Consider the following 16884-nt stretch of genomic DNA (forward strand, 5'->3'; position numbering starts at 1 on the left):
ATTTAAACTGTGCTGTATGTATCTGGCAATAATGTTTCATTTTTTTTTCTTTTAACATTGTGCTATTACAGCTGTGATCCCATCATCCATAATCATGTCTTTCTAATACATCAGCATTCACTAAAGATGTTAGAAATCTCTTCTTCCAAGAGGCATATCTGATAAAACTAACATATAACCATGTTCTCATTACAATATTAGCCATCTAATGTTGAATTTGTGACTTGGAATTTTTAACATCCACCCTTTAAAATTGAGAGTAGGCTGTTCTATTCATTTTGGGAGACATTTTTATGTTCACAATTTAGAAGAATAATGGCATAAAAAAATGAATTGACTTTTCCACCTCAATGCTTTTCTTAATTTTATAGATTTAAAAAAATATGTTATGATTCAACTAAAACAACAAAGTTGGTGTTATTTCATAGATAGTTATTTATGTATGTAAGCATATTCATATTAACTGATCTATATCATTATTAAACCTATGATAATTAAAACATAAATTTTAAAGTGGCTTGAATGATGTGATAAACCAAATGAAGTCTCTGTACATGGCTCTCAAATAATTTTACTTAAATGCTCATTTCAGTTAAGTGGACAATTTGACTGTTCTTTCCCCTCTGGATTGACTATGCGTTTTGAAATTCTAGAAATACTGTTTAAAATTCTATAAACATTTTTCTTTCAAATTACTTTTAAACCTTCAAACTTGGTCAAAATAATTATACACATAAGTCACTATAGACCATTATATTAGCAAAAGCTGACGAATGCAACTCTTCTGCTATTTAAAGGAGCTTTCAGCAATTTCACTTTGAAATTCCGTATGAGTCAGAGAAGCTTATAATATCCATTTTTAGGCTTATGTTTTCTTTTATATTGTACTATTGATCTAATTAAATACCACATTTGTACCATTCATTGGCACTATTTGATTGTGGTTCATTATATGTACCTAGCATAACCATTTTTCATCTCATATTACAATTAATGCAGAAAATTGCAAAATATTATGTGAAATCTACCTAGATATATTTCTTGCCAAACCAGGAAAACTATTATGTAGTCATGATCCTTTCTCTGATTTTAAAAATGATATTCTGTGATTTCCAAATTTATACAAGATACTGAGTATTAGTGTTCATGCCTTAAAGCAATCAAGTCATAGATTTTCAAGTAGGGAGAGATATAATCTGAAGAGATTTTTTGTGGGCAAGACTATGTGGCATATTTAATTCCAATATATTGGCCTTCATCATAACAAAATTCATTACTCAAATAAGAGAGATGAACTGCATTTTTAATTGCATACAAGATGTAGCATTGAGGAAGGAGAGAAAAAAGCACAGATTTTTCATTCATACATATCACCTTTCTATCCTCTGCATTGTCTATGTCAAAAACTAATTTTGGGGGGAGCGGTTAGAGTCCTTAATGTCCAAAGTAATAAAGGCTGTTATTAATTATTTATATTATGTTTACATAAAATGTTCTCAACATGTCTTTTAATAAATGAAACCTTCATAATCAGGTTTAGTACGTGACAGGAACACCAATGTATGAACTTATTCAAATGCAAGTCCCTTCAGAGTATTCCACATTTGCTCTCTCTCTCTCTCTCTCTCTCTCCCCTCCCTCCCCTCTTCTCTCTCCTTCTTTTTCTTTCTCTCTTTCTCTCTCTCTCTCTAATGGCCTGAAGTTTAGTTGCCTTAAAAGTACCTAAAAAGTAAAATGTTACAAAAGAACTTTTACAATATAAGAAGAAATCAAATGCTGACGGAGTTAATAAATTTTTAAAACAAATTATAGGACACTGTTATGAACTTAATTTCATTTCCTCAAAATTCATAACTTAAAGTCTTAATTTCCAGTACCTCAAAATGCAACTGTATTTAGAGATGGGAATTTTAAAGAGGTAACTAAGTTAAAATGAGCCCTTAGGGTAGACCCTAATCCAATCTTGCTGGTGTCTTTTTTAAAAAAAAATTTATTTATTTATTTTTATTTTAATTTATCAATATATAATGTAGTTGATTTTTGTGTCCCTTTACTGATTCTTCTTTCCCACTTCCCTCTCTCCACTTCCTTCCATCAACTTCATATCTGTTCACTTGTCTTAACAAGTTCAAGGAATTGTTGTGATCATTGTGTCTTCCTCCCCATCCACACCCCCATTTATTTGTTTACATATTTATTTATCTATTTATTTTTTAGCCCCCACAAATAAGTGAGAACATGTGGTATTTCTCTTTCTGTGCCTGACTTGTTTCACTTAATATGATTTTCTCTGAGTCTGTCCATGTTGCTGCTAATGGTAGTATTTCATTCTTTTTTATAGCAGAGTATTATTCCATTATGTAGATATACCAAATTTTCCGTATCCACTCATCTGATGATGGACATTTGGGCTGGTTCCAACTCTTAGCTATTGTAAAGAGAGTTGCAATGAACATTGGGGAACAGGTTTACCTTCGACTTGATGATTTCCATTCATTTGGGTATATACCCAGCAGTGGAATAGCTGGGTCATATGATAGATCTATCTGTAATTGTTTGAGGAACCTCCATACCTTTTTCCATAAAGGCTGCACCATTTTGCAGTCCCAACAACAGTGTGTGAGGGTTCCTTTTTCTCCACAACCTTGCCAGTATTTATCATTCTCAGTCTTTTGGATATTAGCCATCCTAACTGGAGTGAGATGGTATCTCAAAGTGGTTTTGATTTGCATTTTCCAAATGCTAAGTGATGTTGAGCATTTTTCCATGTGTCTGTGTCTGAATATATGAAGATATTCATATATCTTTCTTTGAGAAATGCCAATTCAGCCCCTTCACCCATTTTTTAATTGGGTTATTTGTTTTTTTGCTGTAAAGTTGTTTGAGTTCCTTGTATATTCTGGATATTCATCCTTTGTCGGATGTATATTATGTAAAGATTTTCTCCCACTCTGTTAGTTGTCTTTTTGCTCTGTTAATTTCTTTTGCTGTGCAGAAGCTTTTCAGCTTGATATAATTCCATTGTTTATTTTTCCTTTGGTTGCCTGTGCTTTGGGGGTTGTATTCATGAAGTCTGTATCCAGTCCTACTTCCTGGAGTGTTTCCCTTATGTTTTCTTTGAGGAGTTTTATTGATTCAGGATGTATATTTAATTCTTTAATCCATTGATTAAAGAATTGATTTTGGTATATGGCAAGAGGTACGGTTCTAGTTTCATTCTGCTACATATGGATATCCAGTTTTCCCAGCATCATTTGCTGAAGAGGCAGTCTCTTCCTCAGTGTGTAGAATTGGTGCCTTTATCAAAGATAAGATAGCTGTAGGTGTATGGGTTGATTTCTGGATTTTCTATTCTATTCCATTGGTCAGTGTGTCTGTTTTTATGCCAGTACCATGCCGTTGTGGTTATTATAGCTTTGTAGTATAGTTTAAAGTCAGGTAGTGTTATGCCTCCAGCTTTATTTATTTATTTTTTCTTTTTTGCTCAGGATTGCTTTGGCTATTTGTGGTATTTTATTATTCCATATAAATTTTAGGATAGTGTTTTCTATTTCATAGAAAAATGTCATTGGAATTCTGATAGGGATTGCATCAAATATGTAGATCAATTTGGGTAGTATGGACATTTTCACAATGTTAATTCTTCTGATCCAAGAGTATGGGATATCTTTCCATCTTCTTGTCTCCTCTTTAATTTCTCTCAACAGTGGTTTGTAGTTCTCATCATAGAGATTTTTCACTTCTTTGGTTAATTTTATTCCTAAGTATTTTATCTTTTTGGTGGCTTTTGTAAGTGGCCTAGCTTTATTGCTTTCTTTTTCTGCATGGTCACTGTTGGAGTATAGAAATGGTACTGATTTTCATGTGCTGATTTTGTATCCTGCCACTTTGCTGAAATCATTTATCAACTCTAAGAATTTTTTGTAGAGCCTTTAGGCTGTTCAATATATGAGATTATATCATCTGCAAACAGGGACAGTTTGGCTTCATCTTTTCCAATCTGGATGCCCTTTAATTCCCTCTCCTCTCTGATTGCTCTGGCTAGTACTTCCAACATGATGCCGAATAGGAGAGATGAGAGTGGGCATCCTTGTCTAGTTCCTGTTCTTAAGGATCCTGTTCTTGTAGGATGATACTGACAGTTGGCTTATTATATATAGCTATAATTGTGTTGAGATTCTTTTCATCTATACCCAACTTGTACAGAATCTTTATCATGAGCAAATGTTGAATTTTGTTAAATGCTTTTTCAGCATGTATGTAGATGATCATATGGTTTCTGTCTTTGATTTTATTGATGTGGTGTATCACATTTATTGATTTGCGTATGTTGAACCGACCTTGCATCCCTGGGATGAATCCCACTTGATCGTTGTGTATAATTTTGTGTATATGTTGCTGTATTATGTTAGCTAGTATTTTATTGACAATTTTTGCATCTATATTCATCAAGGATACTGGCCTGCAGTTTTCTTTTTTTGTGGTGTCCTTTTAAGAAGAAGAAATTCAGACACAAAGGTGCACAAGTGCCCAGTGAGATGACCATATGCAGAAGAAGCAAGAAATTGGTCATCTGCAAGACAAGGAGAGGATCTTCAGAAGAAACCAACCCTGCTGACACCTTGATCTTGGTCTTCCAGCTTCCAGAACTATGAGAAAATAAATTTCTAATGCTGAAGCCACCCAGTTTATGGATATTTGCTATGGCAGCCCTAACAAGACAATAAAGAGAGTGGGTATGTTGGTTATTGGAAGACATATTCTGCTTATTCAAAAGACACTTTAATTTATTATTGCTTAAAATATTATTTAGGCCAACAGAACACATGTGCTGGCATAATTTTGCCCCGAGTGTATTAAAACACACACATAATTATGTTCCTACTCAGCATATTAAAACACAGTGTGATCTTCTGCTTTATATAGAAATTAGACATTAAAGGGTAAATTTCACAAATTTCATTTTTTCTGGCATATTTTATTGAATATTTCTTCAAATAATATCTATATACAATGATACTTCAAAAATTTGTGGGAAAATATGATGAAAAGATAATATGAATCTTTCCAAGAGCTTTTTGAACTTTCTGTATAATAATCTCCCAAAGAGACACATGCACTCACGTATATGTGTGTGTATATATCTGCCTACATATATATTTACACATACACATTAACTCACAGAATTTCTAAATACAATTAAAATTTGGAATTTTGGAATTATAAAATTTATTTAAATTTATTAATATTTAATGAAAATGTTACTTATTCTATGGTGTGTGTGTATATATATATATATATATATATATTTGGAAATGTAATCTCAAAAAATTCAAGAAAAACATATATGGCAAAAGGAATGAAGTCATAGTGACAAAATAGAAATAACATTCCTGTGGATTGAATGTCCCCTTAAAACTAATTGAAGCTTTGTCCCCATTGTAATGGTGTTAAGAGGGTGGGAAATCAGACTTTGGCAGTGTTGAAAAGTTGGGCCCTTTGAGGTGATTGGATCATGAGGACAAGGCCCTTGTGAGTGGATTAATCCATTCATGGTGTAATGGGTTAATGGTTTAGTGGGTTGTCACAGGTGTGGCACTCATGACTTCAAAAGGAGAGCCAGTGAGTATATTAAAGGACTCTTACCATTCTTGCCACATGATTGCCTGTATCACCACTGGACTCTGTAGAGTTCCCACCAAGAAGAAGGTCCTCACCAGATGTTCCCCTGAGCCTTCTACTTCCCAGGCTCAAAACAGTAAGAAGTAAATTTCATTTCTTTATAAATCACCCAGTTTCAGGTATTCTGTTATGAGTGACAGAAAAAGGATTAATACAAGCATTGAGGTAGTTACTTGTATTAATCTTATGTTTTAAAGTCAGTTAGACTTGGGTTAGATTTACTGAAGCATCTTCTATTTACTGTGTGACTGTTAGAAAGTTACTTAGAATATCTGAGTCTAAGTTCCCTCAACTGAAAATGGCATTAATAATAGATTGATGTAAGCTACTTAACACAATAATTAGCACTTCTGAACTAAGAAGAAACTAGTTATCCTATTCTTAAAATAATCAACGATCTCTATTGGTTTGCATATTTCCACAACTCCTTAATGCTCCCACTATTTCACACTAGCCATTCCACATATTATGCCAAGAACTCAATCATGAATTGTTCATTTTTTTCTGAGGACATAGTGAACAGAGTTTAAGCCCATATTTGGTGCCAAGCAGATGTGCATTTAATAAAATTGGCTTTGAATATTAATCTATGCCCATTTGTGTTACTTGGGAAAATTACTTCTTGTTCATAAGAATTTCCATGAAACTCCAGTCCCCTGATATTGGAGAATTATAAATTATAATCATCCCTGTTATCAAAAATCTATGCTTATTTCTACTACAAAGGGAAATTACATTTTGGTCATCAGAATTTTTATAAAATTCCAGTCCTCTGACAGATATATATATAATTTATCATCATTCGTTGTTGAAGTGGTAAGTGTCATGATTCACTGTCTCAATCAAACAGCAAATGCAACAATTGTTTCTCAGTAGTTGTGGTGGAATTGCACTATGCCAACTTATGTAAGCTGGGTCTACCTTTCTAAACTGACCATAGTCTTTTATTGTATGTGAAATCATCTAGAACATACACAGGAAATTATATTCAATATTGTCAAAACTGTGATTTTACTCTACTTGTGAGATAAGTTAGTTGGCCAATTTCATAGATACTGGCAGAAGGTATGCAGCTTCTGGGTCAGAGATAAATGTTGTCATTACTCACAAAAATGGCAGTAGCCAGAGTATCAGCAATTCTTATGCTATTCCCATTCGACAGTGGGAAGAAGGCTGGGTGACACCTGCACATGCAATAAGTTGCATTACAGGAGGGGAATCCTGGGTGAGAGAACCTGATTATTTTATAATAGGTATAGCACACTGGCCTTTAGATCTTGAGGGAGATATCATTTTCATTGTACTGGACAGTAAGAATACCTTCCTTTGTTCCAGAGGGAGATACTATCTCTACTTCCAAACGTAAGCCAGCCTTCCATTTCAAAGGAAGACACTATCTTCCAAGGCTGTTAACTGTATAAACTTCCTTTTAAAATAGCCTGCAATAAAGACAGTCAGTGCCTCTGCTCATAGGATGCAAGGAAGTGTGAGAGACCCACGAAAAATGATCCCCCTATAATTATATACAAGGACTTTTAAATTCAATAAAACCTTATGATGTTTGTAGACTCTTAAATTAGAAAGCAATTTTAATTATCTACTTAATATATTTTTATCATGCCTTGTTGTACTTAAAATAAAATAAAAAAATCAAAGGTTAATGTCAACTTTGACCTCTGAAAAAGTAAGTGAAATTCAAGGATTGATATGCATTTTGGGCTGTACTTCAACTTAAGGTGTATGTGCAGCTTCAAATCCTCAACTGCATTCACTTGGTAAAAATTAGTGCGGTTGAGGTCCTGCAATTTGAGCCATGATAAGCTTGATAGACATGTTATAAAATATCACAGCATTAAAAATGAATGACAATTAACGACAAAAATATAAAAATAAATCCCTCGAGAATTTCAAAAAAGTCCCAAATTTCAGGTGCATAATACTGTACTTTGAAATGTATCCAAGAATAGAATGTTACGAGAATCTGCTTTCTCTCTCTCTCTTTTTTTTTTTTTTTTGGTTCCTCTCAGATGGCTGAAGTTTTGATTCTCAATGATTTTCAAAATATTTCTAACAGTCATAAGGATGCCATTTGGTTTTATTGAAATGTAGTGCAAAGAGAGATGGTTTAGTAGGATAAACAAAGAAGATTCAGAGAGCTATTGATTCAAAACAGATTCTTTTACCAGCTTATCATGTATTTGGTTTTCATTTGCAAAACAGGGTCAAGGAAGTTAATCCATCAATAGAAATGCTATTGTGAGTAACAAAGTGGATCTTAAGCACTAGAAACATATCAAAAATGAGAGTAAAGGTGGATAATAGCAGTCAGAATATAGATATCTGGATTGCATTTATCTTTTTATTTCAGTGTCTCTGTCCAATAATATATACGATTTTTTTTCAAATAATAACTTTCAAATAACAGCAACGAACAAGTCCACGAGCATTTTACTCCTCTAATGATATGGATGACATGGCGATTTAAAGGCTTAGAACCTATAACACCAAGAAAATAAGGCGCATTTATATGATGACATGCTTTGTATCCTACATATTCACTTCCACGAGAGAAAAAAATGAATTTAGATAATGCCATTTTCAGAAATGTCATTATAGAAATGTCATTATCAGCACACTTTCTCTCTCTCTCTCTCTCTCTCTCTCTCTCACACACACACACACACACACGTGTATGCATCTCAGGCTTCAGATTCCCTCTTTACCACAAAGTTCTTTGTGGAATAGTTGCTCAAATTCATGCTGATGATTTAATATGCTTGTTTGATGCAAAACCGAGTAGAGGATAATGATGGGTTGTACCTTCCCAGCTGGATGAGAGAATGGCAAGAGGGTTCACTTTTCTGTATGATACAATATTCAGTGACACAGAAACTATAGGGTTCAATCCAGTGGCATGTCCTGACTTTCTGGTGATTGTGTCATCTTAGCCATAGAAACGAAGCATTCCCTTAACCAGACTTAACAGTGACCCACTCTCAAGGGGTGTAAAATAGCCAGTGTCTTTGCCCCACTTTTTCTATTGTATCCTTACATCTGATTCTGATGCGTAGAAGTCAGCACATCCCTGAGGGTAATTTGTTTAAAGACAATTTATTTCCAGAGGACTTTTTGAGAAAACCAGTAAAGAAAGTCTAAACTCAGGCTCTAGAAACCAGGGAGAACACTCAAGGAGGTTTTTAGTTTACTTTTCTATAAATGCTCAGGTCAGTTCCTACTTTGGTTACAATTCTATCTTGGAGCCCTGATGGCTACAAAAACCACTCAAGCCTCATTCCTGTGGTTTTCAGAATCACAAGAGCTCTTTGAAAGGAATTATTGTCCATAAGTCACAGCTGACTATTGTTTACTCAAGATACATGCAGAATTTCCAGCAAACTGTCCATGTGTCACTTTGCACATCAGATGTTGAATAAAAAACACTCTTTTCCCTTAATCTCTCTTTCTAATTGGTTATTTAAATTATTGTTAAAAATAATAATGCTATGTAACTTCTTATGTTTATCAAGGAAGAAATATTACGAATCCTAGGAAGTCATTTAATAGCTATTTCTAAAATCATATGTTAAGGAAGAAATCGAAAAAAAAAAATGGGTCTGTAAATTAAAGTCCAGCAATTACCAATGAATGTCGTGCTTCCTATTTAAATGCACTGAACATGTAAATTGAGGTATTTAAATGAGACTAACTGCAAAGTAAAATGAATTTTAATGAAATGCATTCTAAATGCATAATATCTTGAATAATGTCAATGAAATGTTATATTAAAGGAACAAAATGGCTTACCAGATAAATAGTATGACACATATTTTAATATTAAGTAAAGTTAGAGAAACAATAATTTTTTCCTTGAAATAAAATACATAAAAACTTGTCTTTTCCTTTCATTAAGTAAATGTTTAATGAAAATAATTCAAAACCCATAACAAATTGGTTTAATGTAGAATGTAAGCAAATATCAAAAGCACAAATATTTTATCATGTTACATTAATTAGTTGAATTTAAAAAAAAATAGTAAGGCTAATATTGTAATACCATGTAACATTCAAAAAGGCATATCTCTCAAAGCATCTATCTCTACCGCTGTATATGAGAATAATTTCTAAGTTTTCGAAATCTTTATTACTAGGTGCTATGAAATGATCAGGTGCCATTGTATCAGATTTAGCCAACTCTATATGTCTAAATTTCCTTTAACTCAGTTCCAATAAATCTGTGAGCATTTTCAGCAAGCCTGGAAAATAAAATAAAATCCTTTTTTCTATCAAAGAGGGACCCCTCTGAAGTCATGATTGTGTTACCCATAGGGTACTGTAGGATCACAGATTTATTGCAACTGCTAAACTAACTGCATCTGAGCTAATAGCAGAATCCCTCAATTTTTTTGTATTGTTAACTGAAAGAAAAGAAAGAGAAAGAAAGGAGAAAGTTCCATAAAAGATGAGGTAAATGAACTAAGGTGAATAATTTTGGAAAACACAAACACAAAAGAATATCTGCCATCTTGGCAATTGAAAGAGCTGATTCGATCATGAAATCAAATATGCTCAGTACTTGGCTTCAGTGCTTATTATAAAATCCAGTTAATATGTCAGATAAGTATGGTTATTTACCTTCAATTTTCAGATCAAATCAAATTCAGAACAATGCAGCACTTCAGTGGTTATAATCATTAAAGAGGACAAAACTAATTTCATTAACAATGTTTACACTTAGAAATTGTTCATACATCTCTATTACATATACCAATATAACAATAATTGTTGATATTTTTATTACTAATATTGTTAGTAATTAATATTACAGTTATGTAATCATTTTACTTGTGTTCCTTTGGAAGCTTACATGAATTCTGTGAGCTGGTTATTATCATTCCCACATTCTTGATGAGCCCAGAAAAAGTAAGATATTTGCTCAGTTGTCTATCATTTATCATCTCTGTGTTGTTAATGAACAAGTTCATCTCCAAATATTCCAACTGACAACTAAAACACCATCAGTGACAAAAATTTTTATCTCATCTTTCTGCATAGTACCCAAAATGTTCGAAATTTTTTTAAGAAAAGATTTTGAATGAACAGTCTGGATCATTTCATTTCCTAATCAATAAAATGGAGCCAAATATACCTACCTCATAAAACTATTGTTAAAACTACATTTACAAAATGCTATGTAAATTTGATAATTTACAAGTTGTAAATTTACAAAAGTCAAAGTACTTGGTACTCAGGACATTTTCAATAATTGTAAGTTTTTCTGTCTTCACTTTTTAGACATTAGTAGAAAAGGAGAAGTCTGTGTTCTTAAAAGTAACTGCTATCTGCAGGTAAGAGAGCAATTTCTATTCATCCTCAGTTATTATCACAATGAAAATTTTCAAAATTTGTTAGCAGTAAATATGACATTTTGATGTTAATAAATATTTTGTTTATTCACATAGTTTTGGCCTTTCATTTGTGAAGTGTTTCCTACTTTTCAAATAATTTTCACAAATGCTATTAAACTTGTTTCTCATGATTATGTAATATGGATTGTCTCACTTAACGGATGGGATACTAAAGCCCCCCAAAAGTTAAAATACTTGAACAGTACATTTAATGAGTCAGTGGGGATATCAACATAAAATTCTTAAGCTCTGTACTCCTACTTCACTGTTCTCTCTATTTACTCCTTTCCAAAAGTCCCAACATATGCATAAGTTTGGGACGATATAAAATTTGATAGAATAAAACAGTTTTTTTGTTTATTTTTACATAACCAGAAAAATACCTACTGTACTATGAAGGTATAATGTGACTTATAATTGACAGATTCTCTCTCCTGGCCTAACTCTAGTCAGACTCCTCTGTATTCTGTTCTTAGGGATGCTCCGATTCTTGAATCTCCATATTTACCTCTGCTTAGTCCAGAATCCTGCTGGGTCAGTTTAGAGAAAATCTCCAACCCTTGATATCTGATCAAATTCCTTATCTTCCACCCTCAATATCTCATCACTCTGGCCTGCCTTCAGTAATAATCCTGTCAAATCAAGCTAACCAAAATTCCCCTTACTCCTGATGTTTCCTCTTATAAGCTTTCATTCACCGACTCCTTGATTTCTTGTCTATAAATCTCCACTTGTCTTGTATTCAGATATGAGCTCAATCTCTCTCCCTTACTACAAAACTTCATTCTAATTGTCACCCTAAATAAAATCTATCTAACCATCTTTAACAAGTATCATGAATAATTTTTTACATAAAAATTTAATATGTACTTCTCAAGGATAAATTTTCTGTGTTTGCTAATATGTAGGCAAACTAAGAATGGGGAATACATGTGCTTCGTGCTGCTGTACCTAACTTTCTTCACTGACTAGATTGAGGCATTCTTTTCCCAGGAAGTCAGATTCCAACTCTAAATCCTTCTAAACATATCATTTAGGCAGCTGCTACAAATCAATCAAGTTGTCACTTGAAAATATCTATATATCTGTATACATATAAACAGGTTGATTTATGTCTTTAGGCAACACATAGGGTAAATTTCTTCTAAATGCTAATACTGTAAAATGCAGACTATTTTTTAAACTTCTTTCTTTGTGTTTTAGACATCCCAAAATATCAATAACACATAAAATAACAAAATTATATTTTTATAATCCTGTTTTTTAATTAATTAATTAAAATTATTTATTTAAATGGTTATAACTACATTTCATGGTTTGTGCATGGTTTGTCTATATCTCGAACCAGTCACTAACTTAATTTTACTGACAAAGTTTGCCTTAGGAAAAATGGCTTCTATCTTCTTGCAATGATAAATCCATTGTAGGAATCACTTACTACTTATCTTTGTCTCCACCATGTCCAGGACAATGCCTGTTACATGGTTATTTCTCAATCCATATTTATTTAAGGAAAGAATGCAGAAAAGGAAGGAAGAGAGGGAGGGAGGAAAAAAGGGAGGAGGAAGGGAAAAGGAAAGGAAAGGAAAGGAAAGGAAAAAGAGATTAGAGGAGAGGAATTCAAAGAAGGAAGGAGGGGTGATTTAATCATGACTAAGAAATGAAAACGTTTCATATAATTCAAGAAGAATTCAAGAGGATTACCATATGAAAATCAATTTTACAAATAAATTGATTTACCGAATATAAGTATTTATGCTACAAAATTTCATTTTGTTAATTATCTTTTGTATATATAAATCATCAAAGGAATCATATGTTTGCTTTATTTTGGAATATTGTTTTTGTTATCTACTTTCTTTACATAAATCTGCCAATGCTTTCATAATTGAACGGTAGTATTTTCTTCCTCAAGCTTGATTAAGTCCACAAGCAAAGGATGTTGTTTAATGGAACACTGAACAGAAATAGATGACAGAGTAATAAATTACTTATGCAATTACTAAAATCACTTAGTAGATTGATACTTACCAGGATATCTTTTCCAGCCCACTTGCATTCATCTCTTCTTGTGTAAGATACTGGCCACACAATCTAAGGACAGAGAAGAAACATTATTTTATCCCAGTAAAGTTCTCAAAGAAATCCAACATTATATAGTTTTTTAGATGAAGTCGGGACCATGAAGGTAAAAAAGGTTCCATAAAGCATTATATGGAAGGAAATTTTCAGCTGAGACTTTCCAGTGACATCAGTTAATTGGTGTGGATTTGTCATTCATTTCCATCTACCCTTTAGCCTTTGCTTTATATGAATGTTGAACAAGGCAGAAATTGATATACTCAATAGATCTAAGCAGTGTAGGGTGGAAAGAACTGTAACACAAGTTGGCAGAGAGAGTTCCTCTTGAGAAGATGTTAGAATCTAGTGAAGTGACGTAGAAATTGACAGAAAACATGGCTAATATTATTCTAAATTAGTCAATATTTATCATGAAATAGTGATTTTGAAATTTTCACATTGGGGCAGTCTGTTTCCATTTCCCTGATCCAAATCCCAGCATGACATGCTAGAACAAGCAACTGAAAGGGTTAGAAAAACCTATTTTACAAAAAAAAAAAAGAAAAGAAAAGAAAAGAAAAAATTATTTTATTTTCTCTCTCTCTCTCTCTCTTTTTTTTTTTTTTTTGGACAGAAAATAGTCAAAAGTAGAACTGTACATTTTAGGGAAATAAAGGTAGAATTGAATAAGCAAATAGATAGTTCTAGAAAAAAAAAATCACTCTCCCCACTGTGGGCTAAGTTTAGACTAGTTGAGAAATATTTCTTTGTGTTTTCATCCTCAATATTTGGTCTAAATCCCTCTAAAGAGTCCCTTATTGTGTGAATACAATGACAGTGGAAGATGAGCCAAGACATTACTAGTAGCTTGCAGTATTGTGGTTGAATGTCCCTCAATAGTATTGATCCAAATACTTTCATGAAAATTTTAATATGAAATTTCCCAAATCCCTTGAACAATTCTAATAGCTCCTATCTATGTTGGGGTAGAGCAATTTATTGTTTTTTAAATTCATTTTTCTCTTCTAGTAATGGTAATTAATTTCAGGAAAAAAGTGTCATATGTAAAAGAAAAATCCAGAGATGGTGGCAATCAATTATTCATATCTACCAGAAAGTTTTACTCTCAAGATGACTGATTATCATTCATTTGGGGACCTCTAGATAATTTAATATAAATGGTCATTAACTTTGGCAAAGACTGTGATATTCAATCTAGAGAATTAAAAAGCAAAATATAACACATGTACAAACAAGTATTTGGCACATTTTGAAATGTGTGATGACTTGATAAATACATTTCAGGTTCATGTCAAAATTATAAAAGCCCTGCAATTTTTAGATATGCATTCACTTTTACCACCAATCTCTTAATTTGTGTATTCTTTTCTGTGTTTATTCGTTTTTGCGTGTGTCTGTGTGTGTAAATTAAAATTATCATTTGAATTGTTCCACAAGCTTTTTACAAAGCAGACACATAATTAAAACTCTCAAGAGTAATAAATGTATCCTCCTTACAATGAACGTTACCCTGACTCCCGAATTTCTACAGAGATTGCTGTACAGTCTCATTATACAGTTTTACACTGGCAGTGGAAAGGCCTGGTAAACACCTTATCTAAAGTTTGTAATGGAGGAAGATGAAATATAATTTTTCTCTGGGGCACAATAATAATAATATATATAGCAGAGCTAAAATTTATTTACTTTCATCTTCAGCTTTCTAGCTAAACTGTGTTAAAATCACAGATTATTTAAACATACATGCATATATATATATATATATTTGTTTTTTCTTTTTTTTTAAAGCAAGGTGTTTTCTCATAGTTTCCTAGCTCTTGATTGTTGGTTGTTATGACAGTATGGGCCTCATTTTGTGATTGTCCCTTATGCCAAATATTAATAAAAGTAATTTTATAATATTCATGCTAAATTCTTTCATACTTAGAAGGATGTGTACTCTAAACTTTTTAAGAGTTTCAGAGTGTTAAACAATAAAATAAACAACAGCAATAAAAAGCTTAAAGATTTGACATGAATAAGTGTTGACGTAGAAAATGCTCTTTTAGAGAGCAATTTAAAGACAATAAGTGGAACAACAACAAAAAAAATGTAAGTTTAATAGCCTTTTCAAACAGTATCTATTTCCATAAAGAATAATTACTAACATTTTGGTTGAATTTATCATCTTGTCAATATTGCAATTTTGTTGTTTTTCTTTGCTCAAACATTTCTCAGTTAATTAAATTTCTTATCCTCATATTCACAGTGCTTCATGGTGCACGTTGTACTTTCCCTTCTTTATGCCTTTATGCTTCTACACATGGCAGCCCTTCTTACTCAGGTCATTTAATAAACATTTATGCCTTAAAGAGATTACACCCTTTTATCAAGGCCAAGAATCTTTCCCTGGTTCTTTCAAATCTGAGAATGTGTTTTTGCCTCTAAGAAGGATTGACCTAGTATTTACCTTTAATATCACACATCTTTTCTTTTCCATTACCTTGTAAGGTCATCAAGAGGAATTATTTATGACATAACATAGTTTCCCCTACAGAGTTTATCACAATAGTAGATGCTTAGGGAAAAGCTGTTAAGCAACATTATATATACATAGGTGAAAAAGAGCACAAAAATATAGACAAATTTAGATAAACAGATGTAAATCCTTAAATAAATTGGGTTCGCTCTTATATACAATGTGATATAATTAAAATTAGATTATGTTTGTAATAGGATGGTTTAAATTAGAAATACATTGTTCATTATTAGAATAATCACTCAAAAATCAAGGGCAAAAGTTATAACATGAACACTGTGACATAGGGCCAGTCACTTAACTGCTCATTCACTCATTAATTCAAAAAGTATTTATTTACAAATCTAGTTGGTAGAAGACACTATGATGTATGCTGGCTCCACAATTTTTTTCTCGGCTATAAAAATAGTAGGTTTTTACAGTTTCAGTTTTAGGAACAATTGAATATATTAGCCAAATACTGAATATTTATTTAAAGAAAAATATTAAATACATTAAACATACAGTCTCAGGTAATCTGTGCTCATATACTGTCTATCTATAGATAAGTACATATATAAATTTTACAAAGTAATGAATTGTCATAAATAATGACAATTTTAATTGTAACTGATATGATCTCCTAAAATTTAAATATCAAATTTTCCTTTATCATATTAGATTTTACATTCATTTTATAAAGAATGCTTTCTTTTTAGTTTCTTGCTTATTTTGTGATCATTTCAAAAGTTACTTAGATAAATATTTTTATCATTTCAGGAAAAAAAAAACAGTTTTCTTACACAATAAGTAACCTTGGCCATTTATTGCTATCATCCAAGAAGGCTTAGAAAACAATCAAACTGAAAAATCAGAGAAAGAAACACCTAAGGTGATTTATAAGTCCCATGTCTTAATTTTAAATATATCATAAGTGCATTGACATTTTATATGACTAGATATAATGAATTAAATCTCTTTATGCACATGGTCAGAATTTTAGTGTTCAGGTAATAAAAGAAAACACAAAGTCTTAGGTTTAGTGTTATACACTATTAAAGATATGAATCAGCTTTAAATTAAAATCTTCATTTTATTCCCAAAACAACATTCTCCAAACAGAACAAAAGCTTTTTAAAAATTCTATCACTTTAAAAAAATATATCATCCAATCTGTTGTAGCTGATGAGTTATATGTTTGGAAGAAGCAAAACCAAC

The 16884-nt window shown here is 32.1% G+C and overlaps 1 protein-coding gene across 1 annotated transcript in view; it reads right to left on the reverse strand.

The window, feature by feature from the left end:
- The window catches only part of SEMA3A (semaphorin 3A), a 200575-nt gene that overhangs the window by 127675 nt on the left and 56016 nt on the right, over positions 1-16884 (reverse strand). Inside the window, exon 3 of the mRNA XM_063100149.1 lies at positions 13119-13181. Within this exon, the coding sequence (XP_062956219.1) occupies positions 13119-13181 (63 nt within the window). The remainder of the gene's footprint in view (positions 1-13118; positions 13182-16884) is intronic.

The sequence above is a fragment of the Cynocephalus volans genome, chromosome 6 (genome assembly GCF_027409185.1).
Source record: "Cynocephalus volans isolate mCynVol1 chromosome 6, mCynVol1.pri, whole genome shotgun sequence".
NCBI classification, from domain to species: Eukaryota; Metazoa; Chordata; class Mammalia; order Dermoptera; family Cynocephalidae; genus Cynocephalus; species Cynocephalus volans.